We start from the raw sequence: 26,458 nt of genomic DNA on the forward strand, positions 1-26,458 counted from the left end.
GATCAAGCCTTCAAATCCCTTTTTGTGCACAACCTGCACCCCTGTGTCCGAACTCATGTTTCACTGTTTTCAAGGGGCCAGCACTCAGCCCTTGAATTAAGAAATGAAGCCCAAATGGTCTGGGACACTTTAAGGATTGTGCCCAGGAACGAGGTATTGGAAACAGCTGAGCACGTTGTTCCAACCAAGCCCGCCGGCACTTCCCAAGTTGCCCCATTAAAATCTAATGGCTCAAAACAACGGCATGTGAGTAAGTTCCCGGTTAAGAGCCACCGTGGTCGCTTCTCACACTCTGATTCCAGCCGGAATTGGAGAGAAGACCGACCCGGTAGGCCCAAGCCTCAGAGTCACCAGCATGACTCTGATAGGGAAGATACCTTGTCTGAAGAGAGCTTCTTCAGTTCCTCTGAGGACAACTAAAGCCTCTAACCTTTGTTCAGTAGTGTGTATGCCTTGAGTAACCACTCCAAAGAGCTATCTGGTCTTGTTCAACCTCCATCAAAAGACGTTGAATAAGACTGATCTATAGCCGTGGTCTCCTCACAGGCAGACTCCCAGCTGAAGCTTTGACCACTTTCTTTTGCACACCTTTCCTACCAAAGGGGGGTGGCAAAATAAACTGGTAGTTTATAGCAGCCACTTAGATTTGCATGTAGCAGCAGCAAACGCAGATCGTAAGTAGGTACTGTAGAGTTAAATCCGACACCTGTTATAACTCGTAAACGTTCATTGCTTCTTTCTACACCTACTGAACCATCGTAAAGTATTGCATGTAGAAACTACAGGGTAATCTTTACAAGTATATTGCCACACCCCAGTGTGCCTTACTCCACCTCTTCCCCAAGCAAGACAAGACCACTTGTGAGCTTACCACATCATTTAGAAATGAGACCACCTCTCCATTTCCTTCCTGATGACACAGCCATAAGGTTAAGCTTGGATACAGAAAGCTGCCCTAATTTGAAAATGCCCCCACATATTTCAGATGACAACCCTCGTCAGCAACCTGACTGTAGGGACTAGAACAATTGGTCAGTCTGAACAAGACTTCCAAAAAGGCTACAGCCTCTCCATCCTAGACCCCTACATCATCTGAACATTTTCATGGCTGGGTCATTCCTGTTGGTGCTCCACCTTCTGGACACCATCCAATAACTAACAAAACACCTGAACTAACAAAACGACTAACCCTTTCACCAAGGTTTCTCATGTTTTGTGACAATGTATTCACTGTTCGACCTTAGTGTTTCACATTGTTTGTATCATGTGTTTTAGACCAGTTTAGTTAATTGTTGATAAATGCCTGGATGTTTGTCAGTCAATTGTGAACTGTGTTACCGACCCAATGTACTTGACCTGTGGACTGTGAACTGACTTTTGTGCTCTCGAGGAACACTGGCTTCAGCCGCATCCTGAGACCACAGGGGGGATGTAGGGACTACAACTTCCACATTCCCACAGGAAAATTCTGCGACGTCCACCACGAATGACGTCTAACTTGGTTCAGCCAATCCCGTAATGGCGGGAGCAATAAACGGTCCCGTATAAGAGCAAGACACGTTCTTGGGATCTCTCTTCTGTTTCTTCTGCTTCTTCTGTTCTTCTGCTTCTTCTCTTCGACGCACCCCTTTTGGCCAGTCGCTTCAGCTCATCTGCTCCGAGACTCGGACAGAGGCTGAATGCTGCACAGCGCACTACCAGGCCTACGGACACACCCAGTTACCTCGCGGTAACTACGTGGCCTATAGTGAGTGGAAATTGTTGTACGCGGAACGCTACATCAGTTTACCCCAATAAAGCCCAACAACGAAACAGCAACAAACTTTTACACCTGGAAAAGGACCAGCGGATCAGACGACAACGCGCTGCTAAGACGGGAACACCCCAGCCTGCGCATCTCTCCCGGACACCATTCACAGCACCATCGCCGCTTCTACAAGGACAGCATGTCTTTTGGATCCAGCAATGCGTATGGACTCAGTAAGAAAACAAACATTCAGGCATAGCCAGTGTTTAGTTTAGTCTTAACTGTTTTTGTGAATCTGTGTTTCAATATTTACCATCCAACCATTGTAATGTGTTTGGTTAGCTACATATATATGTACGTGAATTGATTCGCCGTCTTTTGCGCATATATAGAGTAAAACTACGCAAGCAGTCCCTTCTCACAGCTAACTCTAACTCATTACCACACCCAGAACTCTAGCGACACGCGCGCTTGCGCGCGCCACACACACGCACACACACATACCAAACTAAATTTCCTTACTAACTTCCCGTTAGTTTATCTGTTATGTGTTTGTATGTTTGTTTAATAAATATATTTTATTAAACCCCGGTGTCCGTTTTGGAATCGCATAGACATGAGAGCCGAGTTAAAGCAGTCTTTCGAAGAACTTCCAACCTTCAGGTTATCGGTATGTTCAATCATTAATATTGGTTATTTTAATTAATTGAAATACTATATTTGTGGTTGGATATTTCTGATAACAGTAATTTTATGAGACTGATTACTTTTCGCAGTTATACTGCAACACAACGTTTAACTGGCGCCCCGGTTTCGTAGAGAGTAAAATCCCTGCGTTATTTGGCGGCCCGTGCAAGGACCCTACATAATTTGGAGTCCCGTGCGAGGACCCCTACACTGATATGTTTTTAAAGTATTTCTTAAGTTTAACTAAACAAAATAAAACCAGGGAAGATCATAAAACAGGCTACCAGTGAATGACTCGCTCAAACGAAAGGAAACAATTATAACCTACAATTAAATCATTAATTCACATGAATGATATTCCTTACTAAATTTATTTTCTTTAAGTGGTGAACAGGCATTTTGGGTTCCCACATGTAAAATTTGGATTTGATTTTCAGGCTACATAGCCGAAAAATAATGACAACATGTCTTGTTGTTTATTGGTCGCTTTGATATTGAGCACAATCAAATTATATTAGCAACAAAGATATGCTAGGAGATCATTAATGCACTAAATTCAGTGTGCATATACAGTACTGGCATTAATTGGACACTGTGCAGCTTGGTTCCCTGAACAGCAAGATACACATGCTCAGTGATATTGGAAGTAATCAGTACATCATGGTAGGTGTAATAATCACTGCTTGTTTAAAACAAATGGTAAGAGAGAGGTAGCAACTTAACACTCGTTTATATATATATATATATATATATATATATATATATATATATATATATATAGGAGCAAATATTTGTAATTCAGAAAGAAGATGCATATCTTTGCTATGACTATACACCACTGGTAGAGTTCTAGTACATTCCTGGTGATTACAGTTCATGTGTTATGCCATTCTTCTTGTCAGACTGGTGTAAGAAAAATAATAAAATATACAATATCAATAAACTATATACAATATCTGTACACCTTTTGCCTAAATTAGTGTGATTGTGAACCAACTCACACACTATTGTTATTTGAATGTTTTATTTATTATTCCACCATTTTTTGTTTGCCTATTCTTCCCACAGTTTAAGCTAACAACACCAGACCAACTGGAAAATGTCCGGCTTGGTTCCGAATGGTGTGCTTGTTTTTCGATTTCGCATTCATTTCCCAGTTATTTAAGACTTTCCAGGGAAAAAGGAATGAATGGAGGAATGTTCAGTTTCTACAGTGGTGACAGTTAAAATTGAAATGTGGAGACATGTTGTGTAATTACTCTCGATTGTTTCACGACATACATATATTACACATCAAAATGTTCATATACACCACATTATTAGGTACATGTTTACACCAGCTTGTAAATGCAAAATTTTCAATTCCATCGTATTGGAATAGCAATAGTCCACGGATTTGCCATGATGTCACAATAGCTGTAATGTAATATTGTATATAAATGAAATATTTGTTCTTACCTTAAAAAAATAAATCACAGATAAGCAGCAAATCAGCTAGCTGGCATTATTAAACAAAGTCACATCCATTTGTATTTATGCATTGGTGACAAACTAAATGGAATGTTAATTTAATATTGCTCAACAGTAACTGTTTGCTGCAAATGTAATTTGAATGTTCGCTGTCTTAAACGCACCTCTGTACACCAGCTTGTAAATGAAAGTATTTAAACACAATAATATTTGCAGTAGTAGCAATAGCGGGGCAGCCTGTAGCATAGTGGTTAAGGTAAATGACCTGGACATGCAAGGTTGGTGGTTCTAATGCAGCCACAATAAGATCCACACAGCTGTTGGGCCCTTGAGCCCTCAACCCTGCATTGCTCCAGGGGAGGATTGTCTCCTGCTTAGTCTAATCAACTGTACATTGCTCTGGATAAGAGCGTCTGCCAAATGCCAGTACTGTAATGTAATGTAATAGTCCTCCAATTCGTTGCAATGCAAGGAAAGTTTTTGAAGAGATCTGCTGGGAAATTTTTCCATGCTTCTTGTAAATACCTCCAAAGTTCAAAAGCTCAAGTCTTGCATTTTCAGCTTCTTTAGATCTCAAAGACATTCAGTGATGTTGAGGTCTGGACTCTGATGGGGAGCTAGTCCATTATTCTGAGACCACCAGTAGCTTGATCGTCTTATCAGTGTGCTTGGGGTCATTAACTATCTTGCTGTAGAACTAATTTGCTCCCAATCAAATGTCTAGAGGCTACTGTATATGTTATGATTTGTTTGTATTCATCAGCATTCATGACTATAGTGCCTACGACGATAGTCCAAATGACACTTGCATTCCAAACAAGAAAATCATCAGCCATTCTGGCACTAATATACAGGAAAATATATTTTGGTAAGGCAAACATGCTATTCAAATGAATCCTGAAAATTTCATAAAAATTTGTTTGACAGTTTTTCTTAAAAAGATTTGTATAACTAGCAATTAGAACTAGCAATTCTTTAAGTTCTGTGTTCCTCTCAAAATAATCTATTTGGATGTTGATTCAAAGAGAATATTTGATTGAATCCTCAGCAGCCTGCCCAGTGGTACATGTTGTTTGAAGTAGACCACCATAGTTATAGAACCCATAGCAGGTATTAATACATTGTGTGTTGGTAGCCTTGTCAGTGCATAGGTCAAGATAATGGTCTCAGTGCTTCTGTGAATTTCCTTTTGCCAACCATTATGACATTATCTCTCACTTTAAAGATAGTTTTTGGATTGAATAGTGATATATTTAGTGTGGAGGCTTTTCTGTAAGAATGAGGGCATCAGCAACTTTCAACCTTGAATCATTTCAATTTATTCTGCTTTCTGTGACAGACAGCTTTGGAAGCACAGTAATATTCAGCATCTACCAAAACAAACTTACGCACCATCTATGGGATTTTGCAGGGGTGTTATAAGGCAATATCTTGGCACGGTCAACTGCTCCCATGTCTATATCCAGGCAGGGAATGTCAACACGTCTTCCCTCCTCTCTGGAAAAGCACCTGACTTCCTTCAGTTGACTTATAGAAGTTGGCCACAGTGACGGTACTGGTGTCATATGATTTGACAACAGCCGCTTTTGCCTCATTATCAACTTTGATGCCAGAGCTCCCTCTTCATCTTCTTAGTTGTGTGGTTCTCCTCCTGAGTTCATCCCTTGATCCCTTCCCCAAATTCACAGGTCCATTGACTGATGCAGTTGTGTTATGTACATAAATTAACTAGTTGTCTAATTAGGAAACACCATTGACAGGGTTTAGAACATTAGTTCCAAGGCAAAACTCTGTCTGGAAATTGCGTTATACCAGCAAACAGTGTCTGATCAAAAAACTACAAATACAACCAGCCTTGACCCTGTTGTATGACCGCATCCTTTGTTCATAGAAAGCTAGTTCTCACTCAGGCTTTATTTTGAAAATATTGTCTGTGTCTGGCCCTGAAGTCAGGTTGTTTTGAATTTGGAGCTCTTGAGAGAGACTTGAACCTTTTTATGGACATCACAGGAGCAATTCTGTGATAGCATGTAGGTTCTGCCAAGTAATCATCAGCGCATGGCATCTTTACAATACCCAGGATGGGCTTCATCCTGATGAAAGATTACATTATATTTTGGTGTATATTGATGCTGGCTTCATCCAAGCAGCAGTAATGCAGATTGGTTTGGTCGGCAATAAACTAGAATCATTTTGGAAAAATAGCTGAGTGGAGTCACCAGTTCATAAAGTACAGTAAATGCAATCACTGTAGACTGCAAAGAACAATCGGATTTATTGTTGTTATACATCGCATTAATTGAATCAATAATGAAACCTGGGTAATCTCACTACATTTTACACTCCTGTTGACAACTGTACTTATACTGGAGGTTCTGCTGTTTAAAATGTGTCAGCAAAAAGCTCAATACTAATATTGCAATGGCACAGTCTGCAAACTTGATTCTCAGTACCTGTATTATCACAATGAACTGCTTATCAGGTCACCTACCTACTGAGCATGTGCATTGTATACATTCGTGCCTTGGGATTTTAATGTGAGCACTCCTCTGTATCTCTAGAGATACTGTCCTCATACTGACCCCTTTCATGTCTGTTCTCCCTTGAAGGAAGTGCTTCCTCATCCTCTTCACTTCATAAGAGAAAATGGAGGCTCACCTATCACCCTGCCTCTCTCTACTGTACAAGGTGTTAGCGGTGATTCTCTGGGTGGGAAATATTTATGCTGGTAATTAAGATACTGTAATGTACATAATCCTTTTCAGGATTAGTAATCAGTAATAATAATGTGGCTTGGTGCTGGATCATTGTGTCATGTGGTGAATGGACAAGACAGACAAAGGAAACTGCATTTCATGTACTCTCTTGTGGAAAGTTTCCACAAAATAATTTTCCAAAAACATGCACCACTGTCAGAATGCATAAGCAAAGGGACAAATTGGCCACTTTCAACTATATGGAAATTATTTGAGATATTTCACTGGGCTCAATGGGCTCTTTCAATATTACACAACTAAATCGGTCATTGTAAAAGTTTTAGAATTCTTGGCTGATTGCGCTTTTCTTAAAAGTACTAAATATGAAATACTCTATTCAGACCACTTATGCAGAAGTGATTACCTCTGCTGCACTACCATGTCTCTTTGAGAGTTTGTTCTTTTGCCTATATTTTGTCTGAAACCTGCAAAGTGAGAGTGAAAAGACATTGAAAATAAGTTCTGCAGGAGAGGAGACATATTCCCAGTCATGTGCATCAGCCCAGAACATGCAAGAGTCCAGACAGGCAGGAATATGCCCGCGACAGGCCTCTAATCCATAGCACACACACCATTCACTCACACCTTCAAGTCTCAAATTAGCCTAAAACCTTTTTGTTGTGAGGAGGCAGTCAGCACACCTACTATATCAGAACAAATAAAAATGTCTTTGTATAGCACATTTTTCACACATTTGCATTTGCGTATAAGACCCTGATCTCACCCCCACAAAGGTTTGTGGTAATGGTGGCCTGGAAAAACAGATAGTAAGACAGATAAGAAAAAACCATGGCAGGAACCAGACTCCTCTGGCCAGACATTAATCTGTGAAATGCACCAAATGTAATGGCAGTGGATGGTGAGGGCTACACCAGAAGCAGAAGACATGTGGACTGGGAGGCAGACAAGCTACAACACAGCATTACAGTCTGCATCCTCATAGCTTTGCAGACCCTATTCTATACTCCCAGCTTGCTGTGCCACACAGTGAAGTGTGTATACACATAGACCTGCCCTATACTGCATGGTACATATAGTCTGATGTAAATGTAATTGTTATATTAATGAAGCAGATTTTTCTTAAGCAGCTAAACCACTGAAAGACCAACCATTTAATTGTATTATTTCACTGGCAGAAAATGAATACAATTAAATTGTCAAAAAGGCAAAGGTGTTTACACATTCTGATGTTTACAACAAGAGCTTTTGAAAATATCAGAAAATGCACACTGCATTAAAACAGCATATTCAGATTGCTGATGAAATGATTGTGTGAATGATTTTATTTTACTTACTGTTCAAAGCTTGTGCTGATAGTGGGGTAATTTATCCCTTCAAGATAAGTGTTTATCTTTATGGAGATAAAACTGTTTTTATCATTTAATCTAAATTATTTAGTGTGAATAAAGAAAATGCTCCTCTGAAAAACAATTGATCATATTTGTTTCAATAATGTATTTTCTCACCATTTTCAATAGTTCCCCAGACCCCAACTATAATTCATTATGAATTTAATCTTTCTGTCTGGGAGTAACCTCTGGACTGCATGTAATATGTGAAACGTTGACCAGTATATGGTAATTTTCCATCGACTAGTGTTTAAAGGCAGCAATCTGTGTTCCGAAATGATAACAAGTTTTGGGTGGGCTATTAACAATAGACATGTTAGACATTGTGGAGGAGATGGACAATTCTCAAAGTACATGAGGTCTAACATGCCTGGCACAGGAGACAAGGGGGAGCAGCTCTGAAAAAAAACTACCACCATAAAGGAGAATTAAATGTGAGGGAAATGTGAGGATGTGAGGAAGTAATACAAAGAGTTGCATCATCCACAAACCTGTCAAACAAGGACTTACGTGCTGCTTGAATTGTCATCTCTGTGAAGTGCCTTGTAAGGGATTTTGTGATAACATATAAATAAAAGAAACAACATCAATATCAAAGTTGCTATTTACGTCAGAATTTGAGGACAAAAATAGGCTTACTCATAACTGAAGAAAAATAAAACTGTACAGCAGATGTTGTCGGAAGGCCCACTGGAGACTGTAGGCACGAAGCAAACGGTACTGGTGTTGACACACAAGCAGAAAGATGTGCTGCTTCTATGTGCCACTTAAGGACCATGGCCACTACATGTACAGCTTAAATGAGGCTTCAGATAGGGGGGTGCTGCTGATACCAGAGACAGTTCTAGGACAGGGGAATAAACAATGTTCAAAAGATGGTTCAACAATAAATTTAACAAGTGTATGCCTCACCTTGAACTGCAACAATAGGGAATAGCTGGAACTGCTGTAATGAGAGGAAGAGACCGAGACCTCCCTCTGTACATTGTATTTGGACTGCATGCTGTCCAGTGCCAAGCTTCAGATCTCGATGAAGACTGAAGGTTTGTGAAGGTGAATAAAAGTGTGCTCAGTTATGGCTGTCATCCACAGCTGCTAATGACATGGTCCGACTGGTGCACTTGCCTGTGGGGCAGGTCTGAGACCTGTGATGTGGAAAGATCACATCCCAAGGCAGAAAGTCCTGACTCCAGGGGTCAGAAAGTAGAAGTCCTGCCATGTGTTTCTGCCACCCATGGACTCAGCCAGGTGATTTCACTCATTAGTTCCGTCTCCTGGCTGAAGAATTGTGCTATTAGGCGGATCCAGGCAATTGGAACAAAATACTGGTATGTGGACTTTCTACCTCTGGTCACGTCACATCAATTTGAGATGTATTTTACAAGAACAGTCATGGAAGTCTGGAGCCAGGCCTACTCATTGAGTGGGCACATACCTTGGTTGCATTCATAAATCAGCAGAGGGTTTAAATGTCCTTCATTACAGGGTGTGGAAGCTGAGACTGGGAGCCTGCGTGGTGAGGGAGAATGAGTCCATGAGACAGGTTAATTGTACAGGACACACTACAGAACACGTACAGGCTTATACTCATCATATCTAACAGTGTAGGTAAATCCATACCTAAGCTTGGTCTGGAAGGAGGTTTGCCAGTACACCCATCCATCTATCCATCCATTATCCTAACCCACTTATCCTGAACAGGGTCGCAGGGGGGCTGGAGCCTATCCCAGCATACATTGGGCGAAAGGCAGGAATACACCCTGGACAGGTCGGCAGTCCATCTCATACCCATGGGCAATTTAGACTCTCCAATCAGCCTAACCTGCATGTCTTTGGACTGTGGGAGGAAACCGGAGTACCCGGAGGAAACCCACGTGAACACGGGGAGAACATGCAAACATCCACACAGAGAGGCCTCGGCCAACCGGGATTCGAACCAAGGACCTCATTGCTGTGAGATGGCAGTGCTACCCACTGCACCATCCTGCCACCCTACCATCCATGCCACCCTGTTTTGCCAGTACATATAGTGGAGCCTACATGCTGAATTTAGTACAGGGATCAAACGCGCAGTGCACAATGCAGTCTACACAAATCAACATGTATCAAATAAATCTGACTGGAGACGCCAGTGTATTAGAAATTTAACATCTGGAGGTAGGCTTATTCGATTGGTTGAGTGTTCAGTAGTTTTGTGCTATGCCACTGCAGATCCAGGATCCATTTATGTATATTAATGTTAGAACTGGGGTTGGGAAATCTGATCGTGGATCAGAATTTAGGAGCTGGCTGGTTTTAAAATGTTTACACTTCCAACTCGGGCTCAGGACTATTTCAGAACTTGCCATGATCCAAATTTGTGTCGCGACCTACAGGTTGAGAAACGCTGGTTTAGACCCTTGTTGTACTTTGCAGTTTAATCTAGGACTGTTGCATTTGTACTTATCTTGGTGCTGTAGTTCCTGACCTTATTACTCACAGAATTGATCTATTTACTATGTGTGCTAGACTTAATGTTGCATGACTGTACACCTGATTCCATGTGAATTGTACCTTATACACCCTGTCAAATGACAACACTCAAACCAACTTGGTCCCTCCCATAAACTTCAGTGACCCATTTGAAGTATTTCACTTTCTGGATATTGAAGTAATGCAAAAACATGGTTGTTTTGGTTCATTTCTCAGAATTAAAGCTCCAAAGTTCAGTGTCAGAGTGAATTGAACAAATTTCAATTGAAATGACCTTTTTCTGCAAAAGCCAGACATGTTCCATTAAACAGACCCTCAGCTTAGTTTCACCAATGAGATCAGGAAAAAAAACTAGCAGCATACTTTGTTACTGCAGCAAAAAAACAACAACAAAAAACAATATATTTATGCTACATTCACGTTTCAAGGCGATTCATATTCCTAAACTTTTTGCATTATTCCATATGCTATATAACTGGTCCTCCCCCACATTTTTAATACAGAGCAATGAGGCAAACTGAAAACTGGTATAAACAGACCTCTCTTAGAGCTTCAGGGCCAAGCACACAGTGCATTCTACCTGAGATGAAGTGCTATAGTAAGGACAACTTGTTTTAAGGAGATACAATAGCCATAAATATTAAAAGAATCCCATCTCTTTGTCCATTATGCATGTATGGGCCTTGTTGTAATTCAATCAATTTATAATGTTTGTGACTTGCTGGCAGCAAAGAGGTTTGGAAACAGCAGTGCAGGTGTCACACTATCTGAAATTAAATGAATCACTGTCAGCCCTTTATTAGCATATGGTAAGCCCTCCATTATTATATGGAAATTAATTAAAAAGAAAAAAACCTGAGGGTGATGATTTCTGATGCTCACAATACTCACAGTTTTCATTAGAAAACCATTTCTAGCACTTGCATACATGGACTCAGCATTAGATTTACATAATTGTGTATGAAATTAAGTCTAAGGATGCTTGAGGAACATAGAGCCACAGTGTGCTCTAAATGATAGAAAATAAATAGTTTTGAAATAGCATGAGACCAGCAGGTGACAAATAAATGTTTATATACTATTTATAATGTTAGCTGTTTAGAAATACCTATAGATTGTCCTCGCAGGTCTAAAAACATTGTCTTTTTGACAGTTCCTGTTGAAGTTAAAGGCATACTATGCAGGATTTTCAACTTATATTATAAAACATGCTCAGTCATTGCTTATCAACCTGTATTTGTTATTCAGGATGTTTCTGGGTGTGGCTGTGTACTGTATCTGAAAAGCATGTGGCCAATAGAAGAAGGAGGAGGATCGCAAAACATGTATTCCTTGACTGTACAGCTATTGCTGGCTTAGCGAAAGAAAGGGTCACCATGGCAGATAACCGCTAATTAAATGGCTGGTCAGCCTTCAGTAATGTTAGGTAGCTGGCATTATGAGATTAATAAATTCAGTTATGTTTGGTAAAGTTAGCTGGATGGCCACGATAACTTGAGAATTTGCCTTGGGTCTGATATTACAAAGTATCTACAACGTAGCTACTATCTGTAGTAACTAACTAATATCCTGTATAATTTATGTATTTTCTGTATATGGCTGCAGTTTGACTACTACAACCAACATCTGTGGTCAGAGACATTCTTTTGTATATTTGGTCAATGTATGTGCTTTTGTTTATACTTTCATTGCCACGGGGGTTGGCAGGTGGGCCATAGCCAGAAGGTCGCCTAGCCTACTGCCCTAGCCAGAATAACAGTATTTTGGAGGGAAGCAGGGAAAGAAAGCATGCATAGTATAAGTTTTGCTATTTTATTCTTGTTTTGTTTCCCCCCCTCCCCGCCCCCTCGGGAGATATGCTTTCATTTTTTAGTTTGTATTGGTCTTACTGACCAAGTAGCCTTCTGTTGGAAAGCAAATTGTATGGGTTAGTGCCATTAGCTTATGCCAGCTACATCATACTAACCTAATATGGGGGCCAGTAAAGGCCAACAAGACACTAGCACTTACTTCTTGCAAGTTTTATCACCACTGCTGTGAAGTAAAAAAGTGGATAAACTATATTTTCTGTGAGAAATGTCTTGTTGAGTTCACATGCACACACAGCGGTCTACATTCTAAAGCTCCATTTTGGCCTCCCTACATGAAGTTAACAAACATTATAATATATTGCTTGTAATATTACAACCCGGTCTGGCTTTAGAAGCGAACATCAACTAACGTAGGCTAACTAACTTGTATTTGTTTACTGAACGTTAAGTTAATGTTTATACTGATGAGTTAATATTAACAACATCCACGTCTCTATAACAATACTAGTTCCAAATACATTGTCAGCTGTTACAGGCTTTAAATTGCAAACTGGACCAGCTCCACCGTGCACCACATGTTTACAATTTAATATTAAAAAAGGGTCAGCTAACAGCTCTCTTGTGGCACATAGCAAAGTTGTAAACAGAGAAACAGAGTTGTTGGCTGATACAGAGAGCATGTTTAAATGAGAAGTGGTTTGGCTGCATCGTGATTGCAAAGTATGGAGAAAGGTCATTCTCAATCATAAATGCGCGTAACATGATCAACAAAATATATCCACACACAAATATCTGTCAACTTGTGTCTTGTGTCTTCTGATTTGTACAAATGCATACATATTTGTATATGAAGAGCACACATATGTATCAAAATTCAATTTTTTTTTCAATAACTCAGTTTCAAATACAAAATCTGCATTTCCGGATAAAATGACACGCATGCATTCAATGACATGAGTGGTAAGTTTCCTTTCTTTTTTTTGGAGACTATTCAATACTCACCTTATGACTAAAAAAAAGTATTTGTTGGGACTAGACAGTTCTCTCTCTCCTTTCTCTCGCGTGGCACCTTTACTATTTCTGAAAGTGACAGCTCAGCTGACCTTTACAGTCTAACAGCCTTCAAAGAAAGTTTTATTATTATTTTAATGGGGTCTGGAGAGACAATATCACCTGACAATCTGCAATACTGATGAAAGCAACCAGGTCTCATGCCCTTTTGATGATAGGTTAATACCTGATCATAGCAAGGCAGTTAACCTGAATGATCTCACGATAGAAGGAAGGTACAAGTGTATACTGTAGGTAAAGGGCATTCTCTGGTGTCCTGGCTAAATGTCACTCAACCTAATGATCACCCTGGTGGGTGCTACACGTTGGTGGTGGTCAAGGAGAGTTTTCCCCTTGTCACTGTGAATCACTTTTAGTGAAAGAAAATGGCTATGTAAATCTAAGTGATCATTCTCACCATCGTCATCATATACAGTAAATACAAAAGTATGAGTTTAATTTATTTTCCACAAATCACATATACCTAGTGACTGAGTGAGTACATTTCAAAGCAGTGCTTTTCAACAGGCATCATTACTGACCTTTCAAAGCAATCATGTTGTAAATGGTCTGCATTTAAATAGTGCTTTTATCCAACGTGCTGTACAATTATGCTTCTCATTCACGCACACACTCACACACCAACAGCATGTGGCTGCCATGCAAGGCACCAACCAGCCTGTCAGGAGCATTTGGGGGTTAGGTGTTTAGCTCAGTGACACTTTGACACACCCAGGGCAGGATCGAACCGCCAACCCTCCGACTGCCAGATGAGCCAATGTCAATCTAATCCCCTTCAAGAGATGTCCATAGAGAAATCATACTGCATTTATGAGTATCTTAGTTACTAGCCTGAAGATCATTAGAGTTTTACACTGATATTTAATTACAAGTGACTGACATCCTTTTGCGCTTCTGCACTCTTCTCTCTTCCCTAATTTTAGATAAGGAGTAGTGTAGTATCTTAAACAACTTATTTTTGTTTTGTTTTCTTCAAGCTGTCCAGTCATAATCCAGTCCCATTATTGTCATACTTCAAGAAACAATCTATTTGGAGAACTACAATGGATTGTCAGATAAAGTACATGCAGTAGGTTTACATTAACTTGAAAAAGGAAAGAAAACTGGGTTTTTGAATTTCAATTGTCATGCTTTTTGTTGCATCAAATGAACACAAAATACATGTACATTTGATCTTCTTTGAGAGAGAGAGAGTTGGTAACAACAAATGTGCCATAACCTTGCTTTAGCCTCAAACACCTTTGATGTGTTATACTGAGAACAAATCCAGTGGGCTCCGGAGTTATTGGCACCCTCAATAAATATGCACAAAAATACTGTAAACTAACAAATCATACTGTTATTGAAAAACTTTATTTTCCATAATGGGTGAAGTAGTGTGATTTATTAATGATTCAATAAAAATGATGATTCAACCAAAGTCATACATTTTCCAAACACCCCTGGCAAAGTTGGTAGCCATGCGACTTTTCCTACAATTTGTGATAAGGTTAGAGAGCACAGTTGGAGGCATTTTAGACCATTCCTCCATGCAAAAGTTTTCAGAATCATTGAACACCACCGTTTATGGACACCACTCTTACATTCAGATGATAGGTGTTTGATAGGATTTACAAGTCTGGAGACTGATATGGCCATTGCAGAACATGGATGTTGTTTTTAGTTTACCATTTCTATGTCGATTTTGATGCATGTTTCGACTCATTGGGTCTCATGCAAGAACCACTTATACAAACAAATTGTTATTAAATCGCATTCACCAATTTTTTCGTATTTCGATTTTTTTTCTGAGGTACAGTAGGAACAACATTTAAGAGTGGTGCTGACCTGTTGTACGAATCATGTAAACAACACATTCCATACATTTTTTATGGAGGGGCTTGACGTGCATATCAGCGCAGCTCACAGAACTCAGATCAAACTATCAAACTGGGTGTTGCTGATCAAATATGTATCAAGACTCAGTAACTGCATTGCTTATTTCTTCCTTCAAATGTTTTCAGAAACATATTTTAGTGGACTGTTTAGAAGGAATAAGAGAAAGTTTATCATATTAACATGACCAATTAGCCTTCTGATGGAACTCACCTAAAGGACTGTAAATACTGCATTATAATGGACATCTTCATTTAGTTTTTCTGAAGTTAGGAGCGTTTGTTGAATCGGATGTGGCACAGTTGTACAGAGCATTACATTTCGGTCTCATCATATCACTCTCTTCTAGTCATAATTGGAATGAGGACTGACAAACTCCAGATTCTTGTCTCAGTAAGGGCTGTCTTTATGCCACCCTTCCAAACAGTTTGTTGGTGAGGAGGTGCCATTTAATGGTTGTTTTTTGAGATGTGGTGACCTTAAGATCAGTGGAGTTTTACATTACATTACTGGTATTTGGCAGACACTCTTATCCAGAGCAATGTACAGTTGATTATCCTAAGCAGCAGACAATCCTCCCCTGGAGCAATGCAGGGTTAAGGGCCTTGCTCAAGAGCATAAATACCAATAATGTAATGTAATGTAATGTAATGTAATGTAAATAAATGACATTCAAACTTAAATTTATGATGAATGTTAAATGAAAAAGTGGTTCATGGTCTGGCTCGATCATTGCCAATTTAGTATTTGATCACACATGCAGGTAATCAGGGGAGCTGGCATAATTATCTGCTAATCAAGTTTACTGGTATAATTACCGCTTTATATTGTGGGAAAACTGGTCTGTAACTCCACTATGCAGTGAGGAAAAGGTTAAATAAATTTGGACAATTAAAACAGGCGAACAGTCATTTTAGTATGCTTTATTACAGTGAAACATTAGGCTACAACACAGAGTAAGAACAGTAAATTAATCAATAAATAAGCTCTACTGTGGTCCAACATGAGGACCAGAGTAGTGCCAATGCCAATATGAGGCTGTGGTGCATTGCGGGAATTAAACACATCAACATCTGAGGAAAGGGGCTCAAGATTAATTAGACACATTTCAGGTTTGGTGCTCAAAAGAGGTAGAAGCACAGGAGCAGGCCTGAATTCTCCCAACAGCTGTTCCTTAATTGTTGCGCAAGCTTTGAGGTATGGCCGTCCAGAACATAAATGCCATCTGTTACCGAGCCCCCTTCCGCATACTTCTGTCAAATTTTCCAAAGCGAGCAGGGTTAACAGTGCGGAGAAGATGGGGACCGACAGTTGGGGCTGAAGCCATCGCCCGGATCTCTTCGGGCACCACTGTTGATGGGCGACAGCATTTGATGGCTCATCCCGCCGCACAGTGATGGGATTCAGAGCCCTTGGAAAGAGGCATATGGCATCTCTAGGCAGGTAAATCAGCCTGATGTCCTTTTCCGCAGAAATACACAGCGTAGTGGTTACCTGTCTTACAAGCTGATGGGGTCGGGTGCTGGATGAAGAGGAACTTGCGCTAAGCTGGAGGCCCTGAAACCTGCTGTAACTTTTTGCTTTTGTTCTTGTCAGAACAAAAGGGACCTCATTAGCAGGTGCTATTCTGGGTTTCTGTCACTGAGTACTTTATTAGGTAGGCCTGTACACCAGCTTGTTAATGCAAATATTTGATAAGCCAATCATCCCTGGCAGCAACTAAATGCATAAACGCATGCAGACATGGTCAAGAGGTTCAGCTCTTTCTCAGACCAAATGTGAGAATGGGGAAGAATCTAAATGACAGTGAGCATTTCTGCCTTTTTAATGAGAGGGGTCAGCAGAGAGGGGCCAGACTGGTCAAAGCTATCAGGAAGATGACAGTAACACAAATAACCATACATTACAATGGTGTTATGCAGACGAGTGTCAATGAACAGACAACGTGTCAAAACTACAGACTGGATAGACTACAGCAGCAGAAGATCGATAAGATAAAAGTATAATGAATACATAGCAAAGTGTATATACTGTATATAATTTCAGTTTTATTGTATAGTTTAGATTGAGACAGTTTTTTTCGTGTACAAAATACGTGCACTAAAACAGATTTATTTGCTCTTTAAATGGTCATTTAAGCATCACTTTAACTGTGAACATTTCAGATCTTGCCATGTTGTCTTTTCTCTTTTTTTCTATTTTCCTGATTTAAAAAACCTATTTATGTCCTGTCTCAACTCCTATCTGCTCCCCATAATTTTCTAAGTATCTTTCTATGCATGGCTCCCCTCCCATTGGGATACGGGTATAAAAAACTAAGAGTGTGTGAAAGGCAATTATGATAAACAAAACAACACATACAGTAAGTGATGTTATGGCTTTGAAGGAAAGAAAAGTATTCTATGCTGAGTAACAATGTCAGTAAAAAGTTGATGATGAACTGTTGATGATGATGATGATGATGAATATGGCCACACATAGCCAATTACTATAATTCTGATGTTATTAAATTACATATTATTCAAGGGTAATGACAATAATATATAATAAGATAGATAATAATAATGCACTAGTAATGTATTGTGGTAACCCGCTGGTAGAGAGAGGGAGAGAGAAATGGTGAACAAAAATGATTTTTATTTTTTTCTATTAGTGCCTTCAGGGCACGTCTCAGTAGTCCTGTACAAAAAATTCAAGTCCTTTCTCAAAAACAGAAAAAATCCACTCCTCGAGTTTCCCCGGCCTTGGAAGTCCTCCTTCTCCGCCCAGCCAGTCAGTTCGTCTGCAGTTGGAGAGGGACAGGTTAGCTGGAGTATGGGCAATTTAGACTCTCCAATCAGCCTAACCTGCATGTCTTTGGACTGTGGGAGGAAACCGGAGTACCCTGAGGAAACCCACACAAACACGGGGAGAACATGCAAACTCCACACAGAGAGGCCTCACCTATTCAATAGTTCGCTGACTCAGCTCTCTCCTGATACAGAATGTATTGCTGATTATTGGTTTACACACTGCAGCATGTCTGGTCAGACAAACAAATGCTGAAGTGCAGAGTACTATAATCAATCTTCCTCATCACCATTATTTTTGAACAAATGAACAGGGCATAAATATTTTAAACAGTAAACACTTTATCATCAATAACAGCATTGTAAGAGAAATAACATAGTTTTATCAAGAGTCACCAAAAAGTGTAGTAAAGCTATATACTGTGATTGATATTTGTGTCATATAGGGTGCAATCCTGTTCACTTTATTACTGTCAGCTCAATGATAGCCTACCTTGCAATATTCCGAATAAAGTTGGCATGAATGAAAAATTCATAGTTTGTGGATTTAGAATGGCTGTTTTACAAATGTTTTATTTTACCCAAGTTGGATTATTCTACGCACGTCAAACAAAAATCGTCCATCTATCACTGACAAACTGAGATTGAAATGAGCAATGAGAAGTTTCTCTTGCCAATTCTTTCTTGGCAAGTAACCATCAACCATGACAGGTAACAGTCAGTAATAAAGGACTACCCAGCTCTGATGGATGATGTCAGAGTTACAATTTATAAAGCAATTGAGCTTTAAACATTATATTGAATATTATTTTTTGATTGTGGAATGCACCTTAATAAGGATGGATTGTTGATCTTATTATTTCTTTATTTATTTATTCAGTTATTAATTTCACCATTAAATGTTTTTTTGTAATGACACTCAATAGAAGGAAAACCATCAAAGCTTTTGAGCATCTCTGCATTGTTAGAAATCTGACGTGAACATGCAAATCTGCAATACTTCTTTCCTGCACTCCCTCTCATAGGGAATAAAAACATTATAGGGCTCTTTCGAATCTTACTTTTACATCCTTGCGTCCTTTCCTAGCTCCTTGGCTGCACCCAATGGCGGACGCAAGGAAAGGATGTGAGGGCTGAGGAATCGAGGAAATGCATATTATGAAGATGGAACGTCCCTGCCCTTGTTCTACAGGGCAGCCTGTTGAACAGTGACTAAAGCACATGACTGGGACCTGGAACATCAGTGGTGGTCAAGCCCTGGTGTTATGTGAATAAATAGAACTGAATAAAATGAAAATAATTTCCTTTATACAGAGCTCACAAAAGAAATTCCACAGACTTATATCAAGGCCAGTAACTTTTTGATTGCTCTTGGCCTTCCACTTCATAGTTCTGAGTCATTCTGATAATAAACTGGCTGATTAGCGCTTGCCCTTGTCTAGCCCATGTAATTTGATGTGAAGGATCCTGCTGCTGGAGCAACTTTATAAAGCCTATGATCCCAAGAGACCGAGTTTTCTATGCCTGATTGCAATAATCAGCCTTCATGGAAAAAAGCAATATAGACTCAGTGAGAACTTTATTAGGTAGATCTGTACACCAGCTTTTTCATGCAAATATTTAATCAGCCAATCCTGTGGCACCAACTGAATGCACACAAGCATGCAGATGTGGTCAAGAGGTTTAGCTGTTATTCACTCCAAATGTGGAAGAATGGGGAAGAAATGTGATCTAAGTAACTTTGACCATGGAATGATTGTTGGTGTCAGACAAGGTGGTTTGAGTATCTCAGAAATGCCTGATCTCATGGGATTTTCACGCAAAACAGTGTCTAGAGTTTGCAGAGAATTGTGCAAATCCAGTGAGCAGCATTTTTGCAGGCAAAAATGTGTTATTAATGAGAGTGGTCAAAGCTGACAGGAAGGTGACAGTAAAGCAAATAAGCACACATTACAACAGTGGTATGCAGAAGAGCATTTCTGAACACACAACACGTCAAACCTCTAAGTGGATAGGCTACAGCAGCAGAAGACTTAATAAGTCTAAAAAAAATAGGTCTAATAAATACCTAATAAAGTTCTTACTGTATTTATACAGACAATGTCAACAAAATAAGTATGAGGGCCTTCTTCAAACATATTGTCCTCAGTTCTTCAGTGATGTTAATCACAGAATACACATTGTGAAGATTCACAGTTTACTTTTCCCTTCAAATGTCAAAAGCTTAAAGTAAGCACCAATTGTTTACTGCTTCTGATTCACCCTAGCTGTAGTATTTTAGGACACCAGTGATTTCCCCCCATATCTGACTTTTATCATCCATATCTTATGGTGAAATGAATGAATGGGAATGAATAGGAAGTCAGACAGACTACGCCAAGCACAGGGTAACAAAAAGCGAAGCGCTGGGGGCTTACATAGATGACAGATAACAGCAAACACAGATCATGACACATTCAGTATTAGGATCAAATATTTTATTAAGCTGCAGATTATTGAAGGAGCAGTAAACACATTGGAAGTGTGTTTCTTTTACACCCCAACCGAAGATATAATTATGATGCGAATATACACATTATAGCGTACAGTTTAGCAACTGGCTGCAGTCCAATGTGCTGATTTTGAGTCTGTGCTCACATCTGGCCAAATGTCTTGCAAATTGACAGAAATGGCTCCTATTGCAGTTAACTTTGAAGGTCTGCAAAGTTAAAGCTAGAATTTGTCTCAATGCCCATCTTAAAATGAATAATTTTAAATCAATACTGAAACACTTACCAGAAGTAATACATACTTCTGAAACCTTTGCTAGGGGCAGTACACTTGTGAAGACATAGATATGGATGTTTTTTTTGTTGTTGCATCTACCCTAGTATAATAATAATAATATTAATAATAATAATAATAATAATAATAGTGGGGGTTGTTTTTTCTTAATTTTTACAGGTCTCATGTTTTTCATTGGATCACTTTATATGATTACATACATTTAGTGGACCAACACGCTTGATTCACATCATTTGGTTTCATGGGTCTCTTTGAACTAGTTACTGATTTCAAGTTGAAAACAAAAACCTGTAGCTATCCAGAACCTTTTGGAAAGGAATCCTTTCCATTCCCATGCTTTTGATAGAATGTCTATTCACCCAATGTTTGCCCATTTCTCTCACATCCATCCAACACCAACCATGATAACATACACGTGTAACGTTTTTAATCTAACAAATGATCACGCCGGGTTCCCTCTGGTACACAGACATGGCCTGTCTTTGCATCCGCTGTGCAGTCAGTGTACACATGCCTCGTAATTACTCCTTTGGCCTCCTGATGCCTCAGCTGTGCTGGGATTCATATAATTGTCCACAGAATGCTATGAGCAATGCGGCCATTTTCTGCTCACTAAATTATTTACCAGTAGTTTGCGCCAGTTGCACCTGGCAGGCAGAATGAAAACAATAAGGACATTTAAACACTGAACTTAAACACCGAACATAAGTAGAACATAAAGGTCACATCATATACAGTATATGCCATGATATCTTGATAGCCATGCCTGTTCTCACTGCAGAGACACGCCCGCAGTTGATATGCAGGTTGTGTTAAATGGCACCCTGTGGGTGATTTCTATATGTTTAATAAGTCATATTCAGTGTGTTGAATTACTTTTTGATCTAAACATACAGATGTCTTTTATACTCAGTTTATAGTCCAACATCTGCAATGACGGGGATAGAAAGCTAAAATGTGTCTCTTTTGTGATTAAGGACTAGATTATGTTGCTCCACTTCATAATTCATTTGGTCAGGCCTGGTGGTTTCGCATTGATTTTGAGCACAGTAACACCATAAGTATGGTAATAAATGTGGTTTATGTGCAGTGCTATGATATTCATGAGAATATAACATGACTGGATCCTTTGCCAATGTTTTCCAGGCAAAGAAGGCCATGTGCACCTTTTCTTGCTGTTCTGGAAGGCAGAGTGGCGTGAAGCAGTGGCTTATCATTAAGTGTTTTCAATTCAACAACCCAAATTGGGTGAAAAGGGAAAAAGCATAAATGTTTGCGCTGTGATTCCAGCTATTCTATCATGGTACACTCTCAGAAAAAAAAGTTATTTGGCTTGTCTCCATAGAGCAACCATTTTTAGTTCTTTCTGGAACCCTCTATCGAGGGTGTGAAGCATGAAAGCTCCCATACAAAGAAGCATTTTGCCCAACAAAGAGCAATTGCACTGGAATGAGTTCTATGGAATCACAGGTTTCCTTCTGGAACCATTTTTCTTCTGAGAGTGTAGCTATCAAAGACATTTTGACACGACCTGAAGTGGTAATCCAGTTAGCAGGCACACAGTGGCCCACACACGGCACGGTTCACCTGCATTTGTAAAGGACATTATAGCGGTCTGCTAACAGACAGATGAGGATCAGCTGTAAAGATAAGTGAAATAGTTTTGCTGCTAACAAACCCCAAAAGCACTCTTACTACAAGCAGATGTCACCTTCTCTACTGGCCTCACTGCTTGCCTCTGCTATTAAGTTTTAAAATTGTGAAGGGCATTAAAGCAAAGTCCTCCTCTCAGCTGTCCCTTACCTGAACTTCCCCAAAACACAGATGTTTCCTGACTCTAGTGACCCAAGAGCTTCTGCTGACTACCTCCACAGCCATGCTGTGCCTTCTTTTAATGAGCCCCACTGGTTCCCTACTACAAACCCCACAGGTACTAGATTAGAGAACATCTATGTCAACACAGGGATAACAGTATGGAGTCACAGACTGAACACAAAACACGCTTTTGCAGCATAAATCCCATGGGTATTTATTTATTTATTAATTGTCTTATTTATTGTCTTATGTGTTCTGGAGGTGAACATACTGTCAAGTATGTGTTCTACATCCAGAGAGATTCATGACATAACCTTGAAAGTTTATTTTAAAAGACATTTGCTGTAAACGTCCTGTGTGGCAGTGAAGTTAATATTGAAATAATGAGTCCCAAACTACCGTGAAATGTAGCTAATGGGGCTCTGAGCACGTTGATTGGCTTCGTTTATTGGCGCTGTCCACAAACATGGTGCCCTAACCCGTCCTCTCCAAATTAGTTACATAATAAATAATAGTTACAGTTTATTCATTAGTAATTGAATTCTCTTTCCATTCCCAGAGCCATCTTCATGCAAAATGTGCATATATGGTGCATATACATTTTCGGGTGTTTTTGGTCACTGTAGCCTACAGAAGGCTACTCTTTTTTTATCCACCTCTATTACATATGCGTGAAATCTACATAACCCATGACAGTTTTAATAAACTAGGCTTAAGGTCTTTATAACAATATGTTTTTCCTCAATTACCTCCTCATAACCAGCGTTGTGGCTTTGGGTTCGCATGCCACCTTTCGACGGGATTGTGAGAGTTGCGCGAGACGTCCACTGCGCAGCATTTGCGCACAAATTGCAAGCCAGCGTGGGATAATTATTACATCTGTACTCAGAGCAGCCAATTCAAGTTTCCTTCAAGTATTATATCGCTTTTATAATATCATTGTACTAAAAAACCGTATATATATGAGAAGGGTACGTTACAGTTTCACCCAAGAGCAGTTGTCCATTTTTACGCACTTGGCTCTGGAATTTTTCTATCCTCTCACATTTGGATAAAGTTACTTTGTGAACAGCATAGCGTAATTGTTATTGATGCATGGATTATTCGACGTAATCTAAATGTTTTATGGATATTCTGCTGACATTTCGGCAGCGAAGCCTTGTTTTTTTATTTCACTGGACTCGGATGTATGTTATTCGGCAATTCAAACAGGAAAACATATACACACAATTGAAGCTTCATTTCTAGCTCTGCTCTTTTGGAACACACGCAAGACAATGAGTGCCCAAATTGAATGAGAAGTTAGCTGTCCATAATAATCACTAATAATACCTCATAATCAACGGGAAACCAGAACACCAGCTTGAAAGAAGACAAAGAGGTCGACCATATTTAGGTATGTATATAAAGCGTTTGGTTTTCATTAAGTTATCCGACTTCTTGGAGCCAAAGCATTTTACTCTTTTTGTCAAACTTGTGAGGCGAACCGTCGCATTTCTATCGTGTTTCAGCCATGAACCAAACTGCCGGAGCAACAAACTACCGTAGATGTTCCAAGGGGGGAAAGGTAAGAAACTTTCTATCTCGCATTTTTGTCACGTTGTCCGTATCAGAGATTCACTGAGATTCACTCATCCCGTTGCTGTTGGGCTTTGTGAATGCCTTATCGGGAGTTTTTATTTTTTGTTCTGTTGGTTATATTGCATGGTCAAATAGGCTATACAAATTATTTGTATTTGATCAAAAAGTGCTGGCACTGCTGCGCAGACCCCATCAATCGAATCACACCATCAGGGATTATGCAAAACAAAGTAGTTTACTGTGTTATTAAATCGCAAGACTGGAACTGTATTCTGGTTGGAATGGCACTGTAAGAATGTTAATATTCGTAATTTCGTTTTTGTTGGTAGGAAACCCCTGCGCTGTAACGCGCGATAGTTTGGGGAAACCTGCCCTCAGCTGCAGTACAGTAGCATTGGAAACGCTCCAAAATCGCTTGAGATGAGAGCGGAATTCAGAGCAGAACCGACTGTACTAAGGAATAAAGCACCTTCACAAACACCTTGTTCTCGTGCGGTAACGGGGACGTAAGGAATTCGCGAAAAAACGTGCTTAATGTTATCATGCGCGTCGCTAGTACTGAACGATACGACTTGAGTTGGCAGGTGCCTCATGGATTGCTGGCATACCCCTGGATCGTGGCATACCCCCGCGTACATAATATGCGTTTTCATAAAAATAAAAAGTCTATTTGCTGGAATGACTAATAACGTTATTATCTGGTCCTATTCGTCATATAAACATTTGTAAAGGTCACATGTTTTGTTGCATAACCTAAACAATGGCAAACCTCGTTAGGCAGGTCTAAGCAGTACATAATATGACAATCAGTCAAGGACTCTTCAATGTAAGCGAAAACAGAGAGTTTCTGTATTCGGTGTCCTCAGGTATCATTGATACTGTATTGGCTGTATTCATGCATACACATGCATACACAGTGCTGCCTTTTGGTTTTACTTATGATTTAAATTTTTTCCCACAACACTGAGAATTTTGTCAACAACATTCACCGTCAATTCATAATTAGCAGAGCACTATTTGCAGTTCATACTGGAACAATATGTCAGTAAACCAAATGCCTTATGTCCTTCAAATCACATTACAGGTCGCCATATGGTAGAGCTGAGCCATTCATCACTATGGGGAAAGTTTGCTGTGGGACATTAACCTATACAATAGCGATTGTAGCTACAATTCAAGAGGTTTGAATCGCCAATGTGAAACAGAAGATCGTACTGTTACATAGAAGTGCAGAATACACAAGACATGCAGGACCAGCGTGCCTGGTTGTCAGAAAGGTAGATAAATGTAGTAATGTTTATTTCACACTAGAAAATTGTCTGTAAAACTGAGGGTGAGAACTTTGATTATAATTTAGATTGTGTCTGACGCGAGATATCAGATTTGTGGAGGGACTGCACAGAACATAACCTCTACCTCGAAACGTGTGAGATCTCCGGAGGGCTCAATGAATATGAGATTTGGAGTGGAGTCGCACAGAATCAAAAGAACACGCAGAATCTTTCAGCGTCTCCGCAAGAACGCTGTGTCGTTATTTATGTATTCATTATTTATATCACACCAGCTTTGAAATCTGACCTAAATCAACGTGGCTTGTGCTTATTCGCAGCTCAAGTCACTCAAGGGAGAAGGAGCTGTAACAACATTGGATTTGCGCATAATGAGCCCCTTAAAATGACAGGAAGCTCCCAGGCCATGCGCACAACTGCAGTTGGTGTTGCTCATCTTTATCGCGCGTACTGTACATCGAAAGTACACCAGCAGGGGGAAGGATCCCATTCTTCCTGCCTCTCTATGCTATACTATCCAATAAAAAAAAAGCTGAAAAAGGCCTAAAAAAAGAATCAGTTTAAAAATGACAAATCATATCAGTTCTTTGTGGTCATATTTAAGAAAGAAAGCATGTACTGCCCAATATGGCAATATGGCAAAGTAGTACTATCAAAATAGTACACACCAGTGTATGAACTATGTAGAATCAAAGATTATTGTGCAGAGACTGTACTGTGTGCCAGATATAACTAGAAAGGGTAGTGTTTTTGCTTGCATCCTTTTATTGACTATTGTTTTGCACAAGCTTCTTGAGGTGACGTGGAGGGCTACAAATCCATGATGACAAATTGATAAGAAGCAATTGATTTCAGGCTTTAATGGTTGCACAGTTAGAACAGGTACCAGCAATGACTGACTTTCTTGACCTTAGTTCAGTAGCAAATTGTCTCAAACCTTTGAATAAAAATGTTGTACTGTA

The 26,458-nt window shown here is 39.6% G+C and overlaps 1 protein-coding gene across 1 annotated transcript in view; it reads left to right on the forward strand.

Moving 5' to 3' along the window:
* Positions 1-23,504: 23,504 nt before the first annotated feature.
* Positions 23,505-26,458, forward strand: part of dpp6a (dipeptidyl-peptidase 6a) — a 301,074-nt gene continuing 298,120 nt past the window's right edge. The window contains exons 1-2 of the mRNA XM_061239158.1: positions 23,505-24,022; positions 24,138-24,193. Coding sequence (XP_061095142.1) covers positions 24,140-24,193 — 54 coding nt within the window. The 5' untranslated portion in view covers positions 23,505-24,022; positions 24,138-24,139. The remainder of the gene's footprint in view (positions 24,023-24,137; positions 24,194-26,458) is intronic.

Source organism: Conger conger, chromosome 4 (assembly GCF_963514075.1).
Source record: "Conger conger chromosome 4, fConCon1.1, whole genome shotgun sequence".
NCBI lineage: Eukaryota > Metazoa > Chordata > Actinopteri > Anguilliformes > Congridae > Conger > Conger conger.